Here is a 14,106-nt window from a genome sequence, read left to right as displayed (position 1 = left end):
ACGCGCATCTCCTTTTGTGGAACAGCCAATAGGAACGCTCTCTCTCTCTGAAATGACCTATGATTGGTCAAAGTCTGCCGTCACGGGCAAGATTTTCTAAAGCCTGTAAACAGAGCCATGAGGAGGTGCAGAGGTGTAGTTTTCTCTCAGATCACTTGAATTACAATATGCTGAAAGGTTATTATGGAATTTTTGCCAAATTATGCTAAAATATTGTTGCCTACTGCCACTTTAAGCCTGCTTTATAATAAAAAAAACATGAAAATCTCACTTTTTTATAATATGGGATCTTTAAAGGGACTGTTTGTAACTTTTTACACGTATAAATGTACCGGGTCGGGATCCCATGCGCGCTCGCGCTCGCATATGCGCGCTCGCGTGCGGCCTTCACTCACACTTTGTGCGTGTTCTCGCTGTCTCGCTCCACCTCTACACGTGAATGCGCGCTCACTACACACTGCAGAATAATTAGTTTAGCTCTGAGAATATCTAGTGGATGTACAGTGGACGTTTGTGCAGTAATAACTGCTGCAGCTCCTCCAGACCAACAGAGGTTTTCTGTGTCTTGTGAAGTGACGGTGCTCCGCAGAGTGAAATGTCCTCCTGCGGGCACAGTCGGGAGGCGATAACGTTTCTCTTCCTGCTTCAGCCCTGGCACCGACCCGCTTCGGAGGCTGAAGCAGGAAAAGCCAACACTAGGATCAGCATTGATTCATGGAGAGACCTTCGTCTGGTCAGCTAACATTACTGCCAAGCAGGTGAAATATAGAGTGATATTGTGGTTTTAGCTGACGTGTGTCATCTCACTGTCTTGAGCGATGCTCATTCATGTCTATTTAGAGCGAGCAAGTGCGAGTCCGACGCTGACTTTCGTTGACTTAACGGCCACAGGTGTCGCTGTTAACAAGCATTTCTGAAAGTTACAAATAGTCCCTTTAAGCCTGCTTTATAATAAAAAAAACATGAAAATCTCACTTTTTTATAATATGGGATCTTTAAGTTCTAAATAATAATAGGCTTTTATGATCATCTCGTTTATCTAACATATTATTATTGTTGTTGTCGTTACATAATAATTATTAAACTGCTTATTGTTGTAATAGTGTCATTTTGCCAAACACTTCAGGAGGCAGGAGGGTGTCGTTATGTTCCGCTCCTCTTCGGCATTTTCCGCCATTCTCCGTTCCCACTTCGGTCGTTTCCGGCCTCTGTCGCCCATCTGCTTTCTCGTCCTTCTCCAATCTCCGTTGTTGTTGTTCCCGGTGACGCGGCGGAGGTGTAGCCTGACGCGGGCTCTTACGTGTCGGCCAGAATAAAAGTGGAGCTCCGGAGGCCCGGGGAGTGACGGAGGGAGTCTGTATCGGTAAGGACGGAGCGGTGTCCGGGGCTCAGAGAGAGAGACACGGCTGTAGAGAGAGTCGGTGTGGTCGGTTCGGCCCGACGGAAACAAAGAGATCATGGCGCCGCGGTGCGTTTGGAGCAGGATGGAGGGAGGGGAGGCTGCGGCTGTACGGCAGAAAACACAGCAAATGTGCGGCTTTAATAGTGAACCAGAAGGGACAGTCTGCGTGTTAACACATCATGAGACTGTCATAGGATTTTAGCGTTGTTATTAATACACTCAAATGTCAAATTATGCTTTAACCAGCAGATTAATGCGCACACATTAGCGCTGTTTTACGCGTTAACTGCGCATTGAACGCATCAGCCGCGATATGTTCATTTATTTCTGCTACTTGATCATTTTATATTTTGATATTTGGCATCTATTTTGGCTTCTACACCTGCTAATTTCCGATAATTATCTTGCTCCTATTTTAATTTTATCATGATATTAATCGGCCATGATATGCAGGCCGTTTGGTTGCATGTTGTAAACATGAACTCCAGCCAGGCCTGCAGACTTATAACACACACATGTTGTAGTTTAAAGTTTGACTAGTTAGTCTTATCTCCCGGGATGTGACCAGTGTGTGTGTGTGTGTGTGTTGAGGTGGGCGTTTCCCCGGCCATGTGGCTCTGCTGCTCTGCTGCTGTCACACAAAGTGATTTTTTGAAAAGCAGAGGGAGAAATGTGTAAAGCCAATCATGCAGCGGAGAGATGCTACGCACAGTGTGAGATCACTGAACAACACGTCCCCAGATCAACACCGCCTGCAGTCACATCTCTGAGGCTCCTTTATTCTAATGAGGATGGATGCAGGCTAGAGGGAAGACACCCAAAAGTACTTTAGTTCACCTAGAACAAAGCACAGCAATGTTTTTTTATATTCTCTTAGGTCTCTTACATTTAAAATGTATTCTTGTATAAAAATATTTAACTGCAAAAGTGGTTAAATTGACAGATATTGTGACACACCCCATAAATAAAATAAGGCCAAGCCGAATGGGAGATGGTACACCAAAACTCAAGCAATTTCATAATGCTATCTCTGATTCATCCCAACTTTGGTGTGATAGTGGCCAGGGGGTTCCTCTATATGTGTAAAGAAACAGAATGTGAAAAAAGAATGCATTGAGGAAATATAGTACTACAAACACATAAGTACAATAAGCGGAAATATCAAATATGAAGGTCTATAATGAATGTATTCATTTACTTTTAGGTAGCTTTGGCTGGGATTGTCCCAGAAACACCAAACAGGGTTTGGTGGAATGGTATGACTGTGCTGAATCCAGCAATGTATCATATGTAACTGTAGCAGGTACGGTCAAAGTTCTATATTAAGAAATGTATCACGTGTAATGCAGGTGGTTCAGAGCAGAGAGTGTCAGCACGAGTTTAAAGTATGTCTTTCAGAAGGTTAATTCTCTTGTCTAGTAAATCCCAGAGGTTATTGTCAGTGGTGGAAATTACATTTACTCAAGTACTGTACCTAAGTACAATTTTGTGGTCCTTGTACTTTACATCAGTATTTCCATTTTCTGCTATTTTATACAAGGTTTATCATTATTTTTCAGTTTACAGCACAGGGTTGCTCAGTGGAACATAAGTTGAAGCCCCTTCACACTACACACACACACACATACACACACACACACACACACACACACACATAGACTCTTTATATAGATAGATAGATAGATAGTAACTCTATTGATCCCGAGGGAAATTCAAGTTTCCAGCATCACAGTTCCATAGTGCAAAACATGTTAGTAAAAAGGCAGTAAAAAAGTTAGTAGTGCAAAGTACAAAAAGATATACCAGATATAAAAATACAAGGAGATGAAGAAAACTGTTAAACATGAATATACTGCAGGGTAATTCCAGTAGCTTAGTCTATATATATAAATATTGTAATTAGAATAGATATTTTAATTAGAATAGATTAAAACAATATATACAGTTACTTATATCCAAAACCATAGAGACTTTGGTTTATAGTGGGAATGAGGGTAGTGGTGGTACTTCAATTATTTTGCAGATTATGATTAATAATACAAAATGTAATCAACAAATACATTATGATTAGGGCTGTCAAAAGTTAACGCGATAATAACGCGTTAACGCAAAATTAGTTTCCGCGCCACTCATTTCTTTTAACGCATTATTGCAAGCTTTCGGAGGTTGTAGCGGGCTCAGTTTTAAAGCTAAAGTGAAGATACTGGTATCATATGTAACTAGCAAACCCAAGGAATCCATTGATACAACCATAATATGATAGTACCATGTCATACTAGCTTGTCATGAAGGAGGTTAAATAACACTCTTGACTTGCGCTAAATTTTGGAGAGGAAAAACTGGCATGGCCATTTTCAAAGGGGTGAAAATGGGTTCTATGGGTACCCACGAGTCTCCCCTTTACAGACATGCCCACTTTATGATAATCACATGCAGTTTGGGGGCAAGTCATAGTCAAGTCAGCACACTGACACACTGACAGCTGTTGCCATCTGTTGCGCTGTAGTTTGCCATGTTATGATTTGAGCATATTTGTTATGCTAAATGCAGTACCTGTGAGGGTTTCTGGACAATATTTGTCATTGTTTTGTGTTGTCAATTAATTTCTAGTAATAAATATATACATACATTTGCATAAAGCAGCATATTTACCCACTCATGTTGATAAGAGCATTAAATACTTGACAAATCTCCCTGTAAGGTATATTTTGAATAGATAAAAAGACCTCATCCACATTGAAATCATCTAAACATTCAGCCATGACATTGAAAATCTTTAAGATAACACTAAGCTACACTAGTGCTATTCACTTTTTAATGATACAGCACAATTTTATAATCTCTAGCCAAGCATTTCGCGGACCCTCTGACAGAGTGCCACGGACCCGGCTTTGAGAATCACTGCAATACTGGACCAGTTTCAGAAATTGATGTCCCTATTAGTCAGTTAGACACAAAACATGGGAAAACAGGGGCCAGGTTGAAAAATACAGAAGTCACCCTTTAAGTACAAGATCTGAGTACTTCTTCCATCACTGATTATTATTATTACCCTTCAAATATAATTCATTAAAAACCAACAGTTTATCAGTTTCCTTTTCTTTAATTAAATAATTAAATTAATTAGAATCTATTTATTTTCCTTAAACTATTTTTTGTCTCTTTATAATAATCAACTTATCCCGCACAGTCACATTAATAATGTATAATATATAATAAATATCAGCACATAGGATTCAAGACCACATCAATAAACAAAACTCATTATTGTAAGCTAGGCTGTATATGCTGTAATGCCTGTCTGTCTTGCATAAACTTGTAACCACGTTATCACCACACCTCATTTTGGGCTTCAAAGGTTTATTCTCCACTTGTTCTTCTAATATTTTCCCACAGTGCATTCAATATTAATATAAATACCTTTAAGTAAATTACAAATCCATTGTGACACCACCACAAACTGGATGTAAACTGCAAATAGATGGCGGAGGCATAAAACCGTGAGGCGGTAATCCCAGTTTGCTCAGAAATGATGATATTTAGTTGACAGCTGTTGGTTAATATTCTTTAGTCATCAGTGGCTCCTTGACGACCCATTGTGTATTTCTAATGTACATTTTCTCTAAATTAGTTTTCTGTTAGTAAGTTTGCTTTTTGGGTTGTGCAGTGCCATCTTTATGTCACATTTCAGTTGTGTTTGCTTGTATGTGTTTTTCAGTTTGTATGGTTTGCTGAGGTTGTGGCACACAAACCATCTGTGATCCTGATACTACAGATACTGTGGCTGCAGTTCAGTTAACAGCTTCTCTTCAAATCTTCATCCTTAGCTCTGCCGATGAAGATGGAGTCTGTGGAGGTTCAGCAGGTGGAGACTGCTGTGACTGAGACAGAGACCCAGCACATCACTCAGGCACAGATCGCTACTTTGGCACAGGTAACAGATGATGTTAACACCATTGGGTGTTGAAAAAGTAGCATTTTTTTGCTATGAGGCTCAGGAAGTGCAGCTGGTTACCAAACATTTCGAAAAATACTAATTTCGAATGCCACAAACGTAAAACCCCAAAATTACAGTTCATGTTATAGTGCACATGGCAGACAGCACGGTCATGTCACTTCTGAATTTCAGGTAACCATGACAGCAGGCCACGCCACAGCAACAGGTCCCACGGTAACGTTTGTACAGCTTCCCAACGGACAGACGGTTCAGGTCCACGGCGTGATCCAGGCTGCACAGCCGTCTGTTATCCAGTCCCCACAGATCCAGACTGTACAGGTGAAACACACACACACACACACACATGTACTATCCTAGTTTTAGGTGTTTTATATTCAGCCACAATATAAAGAACATTAAGTGAGAAGGTTTGTTTGATTGTTCCAGATCTCCACTATCGCAGAAAGTGAGGATTCACAGGAGTCGGTAGACAGCGTCACCGACTCTCAGAAGCGCAGAGAGATTCTGTCACGACGCCCCTCATACAGGTAATCTGTGTATGTGTGTGTGTGTGTGTGTGTGTGTGTGTGTGTGTGTGTGTGTGTGTGTGTGTGTGTGTGTGTGTGTGTGTGTGTGTGTGTGTGTGTGTGTGTGTGTGTATGGGGGGTGGAAAGGGACACGGAGGACATGATGCACTCACGTACATGTGATTATTTACTAAAAGTTGTACATGTGTGTATGCATGTGCGTCTGTGTGTGATCAGTACAACTCAGCCACGCAGACATGTGCGTGCTCATGTGTGACGCTTTTCTGGGGATCTATCTCATCAATCTGGGGATGAAAATGAGTTTAAACCAAATCTGGCTATTTTTTCAGTGAAACTCCAAAACAATGAGGATTGCATGAATGGGGCATGGAAATGATCATCAAAAGGTGATGGTGCAATATTTCACATGAATAAGTGTAAAATTTGTCTCTCATGGCAACGACCACTGATGAGCTCACACTGACCCTGCCCGCTAGGTTTTGTGGGTAACTCCCATTGTTGTTTGTCCCAACAGGAAAATCCTGAACGACCTTTCGTCCGACGCACCGGCTGTCCCTCGTATCGAGGAGGAGAGGGCTGAGGAGGATTCATGTGTTGCTGTCGCCACCACACCTTCAATCACCACGGTTACTATGCCCACACCCATCTACCAGACGAGCAGTGGCCAATACAGTAGGTGATGGTTGACTCGGTGGAGCTGTGGACTCCACCTGTCGCACCATGTTCAAACATTACAGCTTCTGCCACACTTAGAGATGGGTATCGTTAGGATTTTATCGATTCTACTACTCTTATTGATTAGTATTGATATTGTAGTATTGATTCTACTTCTAATCTGTTCTTTTTTATTCCAAAAAATATTATTAGTTTTAATTAATTTTAAAAAAGAATTAATTCAGAACAGGATTAGAATTTATTTATATTCAAATATAACAAAATATTGTTGGTAGAGGATCAACAGCAAACTCATTTTATGAACTAGGGCTGCCACTGACAACTCATTTTCTATCAATTAATCTATCGACTATTTTACCAATTTTATATATATATATATATATATATTGATATATATATTGATAGATTGATTCTTTTCTCCAATAAAGTAGCTTCTTGTTTGCTCACACATTGTCTGAGTAAGCATTTCTGTTGACAGTGGATCACATGGAGGGTTCGAGCAGGTTAAACACAGCTCGACAAGAGTTTCTTCAAAATGTTTCTTTATGAATGACCGACGAGCGGAGCTGGATAACAGATTATATGTCTCTCTCATTTTGTCTTTTCCTTTTCTTTGATTTGATTAATTCTCTCATTTCTTCCCTCTCACCAAACACACAGTTGCCATCACACAGGGTGGAGCCATTCAGCTGGCTAATAACGGTACAGACGGAGTCCAGGGCATCCAGACTCTGACCATGACCAACGCAGGAGCCGCCCAGTCCGGTGCCACCATCCTCCAGTACGCACAGACCAGTGACGGCCAGCAGATACTGGTTCCCAGTAACCAGGTGGTGGTCCAAGGTGAGAGTATGCTGTTTTCACATCATCTAACTATAAAGCAAGGAATCTCTGTCTGTCTGTCTGTGTGTTATTCGCATATCTCATCCAATCTACTTCACAGTTGGCGGGTGTATTGCTGTGGAACCCATGGAGCGCAGTGTTGAATGTGGTGCAATTTGGCCAAATGGTGGCACTATAACATTGAACTTTATATAATGGCCTGTAACTTTTAAACCTTAAGTCTCAGAAACAAAATTAGTATTTTTTTTCATTATTTATTTTTGTGGGTCCAGACAAATCTGTCTCTATAAGCCACACCAATATGATGTCTGAGTGACCATGACAGATTTGGTGCCATTTGGCCAATAGGCGGTGGCGTCATAGCAGCATCATCTAACTATAAAGGAAGGAATCTCTGCCTATCTGTTTGTGTATGTACTGTATGTATGACTGCCCTTCTCATATCTCGAGAACCGTTCATCCAATCAAGTTCACACTTGGCGGGTAAAAGCATGAATGTACCCATTTTATTTTATCATGCATCCTTGCAGAAAAGCAACTTTTCTTCCTAATCTTGGTCATTTTCTGCTGTTGGTAGCAATGTCAAAAACATTTTGCTATTCTCAGTCAGCCAAACAAGCTAATCAAACTTTGATTCTCCAAGAAAAAGTGGTTTTATCAAGAAATACAATCTCACATCCACTTTCTGCCAACCACAACTTTCAGCTGCCTCCGGTGACGTCCAGGCCTATCAGATCCGAGCAGCCCCCGCCAGCACCATCGCCCCTGGGGTGGTCATGGCCTCATCCCCCGCCCTCCCCACCGGGGGCGCTACCGAGGTGGTCACCCGCAAACGGGAAGTCCGCCTCATGAAGAACAGGTATGAAAAGAGGGGGAATCTGTGTCTTTGTAGGTTTGGTATCAATAGTGGCTTTGCTCTTGCATCAGAAATTTTCCAATTAACATATCATAACAGGCCAGCCATAGAAGTCGGTCTGGAGAAGGTGCGTTTCATAAAAATCAGACAGTATGATGACAATAAAAATGATATAGCATTCACAAAAGGGCCCACAAAATGAACAAGAGGGACAAACTGTGTGTTATCCTTCCTACAGAGAGGCAGCCCGTGAATGTCGCAGGAAGAAAAAGGAGTATGTCAAGTGTCTGGAGAACCGAGTGGCCGTCCTGGAGAACCAAAACAAGACACTTATTGAAGAACTGAAAGCACTTAAAGACCTTTACTGCCATAAATCTGAGTAGTTCCTGTCCCGAACACAGAGCTGGGCCAAGTAGCATTTGAGTTCTCTTCAAATACTTTGACTGTTTGGTACTGCCTGCCCGGCCTTCCAGTTTGCACACGGCTGGCTAATTCAGTCCTGCTTATACTACCTACCTTCTCTTTAGTAGGCTGTCAATAATAATGAATTTAAAACACACACAATCTTCCCAGTGTCAGTACACTAAAACAGCAGCTACAGTCCTGTGTGACATCACGAAAACGGTTAACACGTTTTTGCGCACACACCTTGTGTGTGTTCTATGTGAGCCCGCCCTGCGTCTTATTGTCGTAGATTCAGCTAGTACTCCTATAAGTTAGTTTAACACTGCTCATCACGGTCATTGTAGAGACACTTAAAAGGAAATTGTTAGACAACAGAGTCCAACGAGGCCGAGGAGATACTGCAATTGTTAAACTATGTTTAATATGATGTGTGATTTTACGCCAAATATTCAGTCACTTTACAGTCACGGTGGTGAGTTCAGTGTTAAACAGTCTACTGGCCAGAACTATGACAACAAGACCCAGCTTGTAAAAAATAACAATGATGTGAAGACTATTGTATACATTGAAAGTACTGTATGTTCAGAACATACAACAATTTCTGTATGAGGCGAGCTCAATCAGTTGCAGTTAAAGGATTTGAATGAATTGTGAATCTCTACTTGATCCACATCCTGATGTGAACTCTACAACTAATTGGGCACAAACAAGTCATTTTTTTGTAAGTGTTTTTAAAAATGCTACCAACTGCCGATCTTTTAGGAATTTGAGCTGTGTGTGTCAGCAGACAAAAGGGGACGGACTAGTAGTGCGTTGTCCCACTTTTCAACTCACTCATGCTTCTCTGCTCCCCCTCAACAGACGGTTGTAGGAGACACTATTAAAATGAGATCATTAACAAGCTGAGACAAAGTTTTAAAGAAAGATTGTTGTTTTTACAACTTGGGGTCACATTTTTATAGTTACATTTCTCTTAGTTATGCAAGCATTTTACTCACTAGCTTAAGTCCAGAAGGGCAGCAACACAAGGGGCCATTTTATTAAATGATTTGAAAGTGAAATAAGTCTGAATGTTAGCAGGTGCATACTTGTATTATGGGGTTTCTACTAGAACATGTTTACATGCTTTAATGTAACCCCCCCCCCCTTGAAAAGGCCACTCTGCTGTGATTGGTCAACCGAACCAAACTTTTCACACTCTGCTCCCGCTTCGCTCGAACTACCTTTGTTTTAGGCTGCATTATGCAAATGTTTTACTTGGTGACATCACCACATTATGGAAGAAAAGGCGGGACTTCAAGCAAGGCGTTTCAGGCCGTTCGGGAGCAGTGTTTCTGTGGGGGAGAGGAACTCCTTTTTGAGTGGACTTTGGGCTCTGTAACTTTGCAGACCTTTTACATGCACAAAAAACGATATAACACACTAAAGGAAAAAGAAAAAGTATAACAAGTCCCTCTTTAAAGTTATTACACAACCTGGTTGCTTTGACTGACAGTACTTACTCCAGTTCTGCACATAAGTAATTTTTCAAAGCAAAGCACAATTTTAATGGACATTCAGGTGTGTTCGTGGTTTAGAATATAGATTAGGGGTTTGTATATAACTCTCAGCTCCTATGGCTTGCTGTGTCCCCAGATAAAACTGGGTGAGTAAAATGTTGTCTTTTAAAAGATTAGAGTGATGGCTAAAAAGTTAAATGAATAAATAATATCCAGATAATAACACACATTTATTAATTCAAACACCAGAGACATAAATGTTTACCAAACCCAACTAACGATCATCTCATTGTGCCACAGTAAACTGTCAGTTTGTCGTCAAAAAAAAAAAAGGACCACGATGATCAAAGTTATCATTTTGTCCGTGACATTTCATATTTCAGTGTTTTACACTATCATATCTGTTTTGCAACGCCTGTTAAATGGCGGTACAATATGGATTTTGACAAACGTGAGATTGCAGAGCCATTTTTTAAAGTGTGTAGCAGATTCTTTGTGAAATCTACAGAAGATATAGGCTTCAATTACATGAGTTCAACACTAATAATCCAGAAAAAATGCGTTCCGTTGAAAAGAGATCACTTTTGTGGGACCGTGTGGTTTTTGAGAAGATACATGTACGTATTTGTCTGTTTATTTTTTTAATATAACTGTACATAGACTCTACAGCATGTGTAGACCTCATGTATTTATGTTTATTTGATATGGAAAATGTTCTTATGGCTTGTATGAAAGCAACTTTGCATATTTGTAACATGCATCGATGTATAATAGAAGACAATGTTGTGTGTGTATTCATGTAATCCACCAGGCCTATCACCGTCATGGCAGCTAAGTGTATATGAGAAAAGGCCTTTGTGGGAGATGTTATATTTTGAGTGCTGCACTCCGTTTAGGATCGGCAGTGCTTGTTTGTAGAGAAGAGTGAGTCTGTTGAGAGCCGTCAGGGTCCACAGCATATATCCATTTCATGATTATCTGTTTTGTTTATTGCACAGCAGAACCTTTGGTGGCTTCAGTCTCATCCACACATGGTTATGTTCTTAACTGTAAATGTATTTTTATCCCAGCAGAAATGGCTCCATCGGTAACCATTTTTTATATCTTCCAATTCATCAAATGAAAGCACAATTTTCCCTCCACTGGAGCCCTTTTTTAATGTTTATTTTATTGCACTTATTTTACTACATAGTTACATATAATTTTAGATACAAGATACTGTACATGTCAGTTAGTTAATCAACCCAAGTTTTTGCTCATTTCAACTGGAAACTAAACTGAATCCATATTTAACAGTTTTGAGTATAAGGTGCCCAAAGATCTTATTTTGTTATTGATTTTTTTCCCCCCTCCAGCTCACTGTTGATGTTTGAAACTTGGCATACCCGTAGAGTTGGAGTTATATCCTGGTAGTTTCTATTTCTGAATAGCATCAAAGTTCATTTTGACCTAAAACAACTTAACTCAAGATCCACTTGATAGTTTTTTCCAAAGCTTTCAAATGCATCCCACAGGCTTCGTCAGCAGATGGAGTTCACTCAGTTACGTCATTATGTGACCAAGTATGGAACTGATAATAATTTGTGGGCGTGAGATAATAACCCCCGCCTCTATCCAAAGATACTCTTTGGTATGTTTGGTTGAAAGCTCAGAAAAGCTAGTAAGTAGGTAAATTTACTTTACTACAAAGTTTCAAAACCTCAATCGTGGGCTGAGAGGGAATTTGGGAGCACTTATGCTCACTCTAACAATTAGAGTGCGTTCCTTAAAATATGTTTTTGTTTCCTTTCATATTACTTTTAAAAAGATCATCAGGTCATGGTAGCTCTGTCAGTTTTATTTTTGTAGTTTAAAGCATTTTGATATTGTACATTATGTATTTGTAATGTTTAGAGGATTAAAGGGTTGAATCAGCTAAAGAAAACACAGCAGCACCTTCAGAAGGCCTTGAATGAATCACCTTGTGTTGGTCCACATTAGCATGTACTGTAACTGTACGTATTGTCCCTGTTTTGCTCTCCTCCTACCTGTCACAGTGTGGTTTTTAGAGAAATTTAATGCAGAAGCAATCAAACCCCCACTGACAAACCACTGGTTTGATTCCGGTGCCATTATGATACATAAGTTACTGAGATGAAAACTTATGTAAGTGTATTCTGACAAAAAAAAGAATCATTTCCACCTATTGTAATTCACATCCAGTGCTGGTGCTGAACAAAAACCTAGTAATAATCTTTTTTTTCTGTTGATTTAATATAGTGAGCTCAACTTTGTCATGTGATTTCACAATATGTTTCCAAAAAAAACAACAAAAGTGTTTTCATTTCTGTGCCAGAATGATTTATACCCACGGGCCTCACTTGTGCATGAAACAGATTGATATCCATATATGTGTAAAAGTATATAGAGAGAATTTCTAGAACAGTAATAATAACGTTTTCTAACTTTTAATGTAATCAGTTTATATATTACCACTTTTACAAGTTATCAATTTAAAATGCCATGTATTGTATAGTATCTTGTCGAGACAAGGTCACCAAATGATGCATTATATACCGGTTGTTTCAACATTGTCACATTATCAAACTATACCAGCCCGTTATTGGAAAGTACTGTTACTCTGACATTACATCACTCTTTTGTAAACACTTGCTATGTTGCAATAAACTGCTCTTGAAGATTGTTATGTATTTTATTGTGAATCAATCATATGTGAACAATCCATTCATGAGAGACATTGATGAATCATGAAGGGGTCATTTTTAAATTTGAAAGAAAGGTATGGCAGGAACCTTTTTCTATTTTTATAGAGATGCATTCATGTATACGCAGCATTTTGATGTTGCATTGGGTCATTGGGAATTTATCATATTTGCTCCAGTCTGCCTACTCCAGTTTTAAATCTATAGCAATACATCATATTTTATAAGGTGATCATGTGTTTTGTATGTAACATCTGTATTTGCAAAGTAACTATATATGTATATGTATATATATATAAGATAAGATAAGATAAGATGAACCTTTATTAATCCCCGGGGAGAAATTCAGTTGTCAAAGCAGCAAAGCGCAGATACAGAGGTACAGCTGTACAAAAAGATTATAAAACAATAAATATAAATACAGAATATACATAGTGAATGAACATAGTGAATGGAGATAGCGTGTACCGCCCGTCAATAAAAAAAAAAAATGTAGTGTACAATAAATAGATGTAATATGTGCAGTCTATAAAATGGTATATGGGATGTAGTGTAAAGTAAGTTTAAAGTTTTTATATATATATATATATATATATATACCACTTTATAGACTGCACGCATGTACATATTACATTTATTTATTGTACATACTACATTTATTTATTGACGGATTGTACACACTATGTTCACCCATTCACTCTGTATCTTTTTTATCTCTATTATTGTTTTTATCATTTTTGTATACCTTTACCTCTCATGTGTTTCACTCTGTTTGCTGATGTTGCTGCTTTGACACCTGAATTTCCCTCCGGGGATTAATAAAGGTTCATCTTATCTTATCTCTTATCTTATATATATATATATATATATATATATAAAGTACAATATGACTCCCAGTCATATTGCTTGAGGAGAGATGCATTGATTGACAGGTAGATAGTGCTAGATAGAGGACGGGCTTCAGTTTCCACTGTATAAATATATATATACATATATATATATATATATATGTATATATATATAGTAGTTATAGTATAGTTTCCACTGTATAGTATAGTTTCCACTGTATAGTATAATATAGTTTCCACTGTATAGTATAGTTTCCACTTTATAGTATAGTTTCCACTGTATAGTATAATATAGTTTCCACTGTATAGTATAGTTTCCACTTTATAGTATAGTTTCCACTGTCAAAAAAAAAAAAAAAAAAAAATATATATATATATATATATATATATT

General features: G+C 38.9%; 1 protein-coding gene across 2 annotated transcripts; it reads left to right on the top strand.

Annotated features, from left to right (window-relative positions):
- Positions 1-1,188: 1,188 nt before the first annotated feature.
- Positions 1,189-12,847, top strand: creb1b (cAMP responsive element binding protein 1b). Of its 2 annotated transcripts, XM_037790448.1 has the most exons (8): positions 1,189-1,363; positions 5,230-5,336; positions 5,532-5,678; positions 5,787-5,887; positions 6,402-6,559; positions 7,223-7,405; positions 8,111-8,264; positions 8,500-12,847. In XM_037790448.1, the coding sequence occupies exons 2-8, from the start codon at positions 5,238-5,240 to the stop codon at positions 8,642-8,644; spliced, it is 987 nt and encodes a 328-aa protein (XP_037646376.1). In that variant the 5' UTR covers positions 1,189-1,363; positions 5,230-5,237; the 3' UTR covers positions 8,645-12,847. The 2 variants fall into 2 exon arrangements, with proteins under 2 accessions (XP_037646376.1, XP_037646377.1); XM_037790449.1 differs by lacking the exons at positions 1,189-1,363; positions 5,230-5,336 and adding an exon at positions 6,217-6,273 and having other exon boundaries at positions 5,640-5,678.
- Positions 12,848-14,106: the final 1,259 nt, after the last annotated feature.

This window comes from Sebastes umbrosus, chromosome 13, assembly GCF_015220745.1.
Source record: "Sebastes umbrosus isolate fSebUmb1 chromosome 13, fSebUmb1.pri, whole genome shotgun sequence".
Taxonomy (NCBI): domain Eukaryota; kingdom Metazoa; phylum Chordata; class Actinopteri; order Perciformes; family Sebastidae; genus Sebastes; species Sebastes umbrosus.
Note: the sequence above shows the minus strand (reverse complement) of the source record. Positions and strands in the feature narration are given on the sequence as shown.

What these genes read in the sequence shown, in the direction of transcription:
- creb1b (XM_037790448.1), top strand. Translation starts at nt 5,238, where the DNA reads ATGAAGATGGAGTCTGTGGAGGTTCAGCAGGTGGAGACTGCTGTGACT. An exon ending in GACGAGCAGTGGCCAATACA is followed by an intron (nt 6,560 to 7,222) that starts GTAGGTGATGGT and finishes CCAAACACACAG; the next exon opens with TTGCCATCACACAGGGTGGA. An exon ending in GTCCGCCTCATGAAGAACAG is followed by an intron (nt 8,265 to 8,499) that starts GTATGAAAAGAG and finishes TCCTTCCTACAG; the next exon opens with AGAGGCAGCCCGTGAATGTC.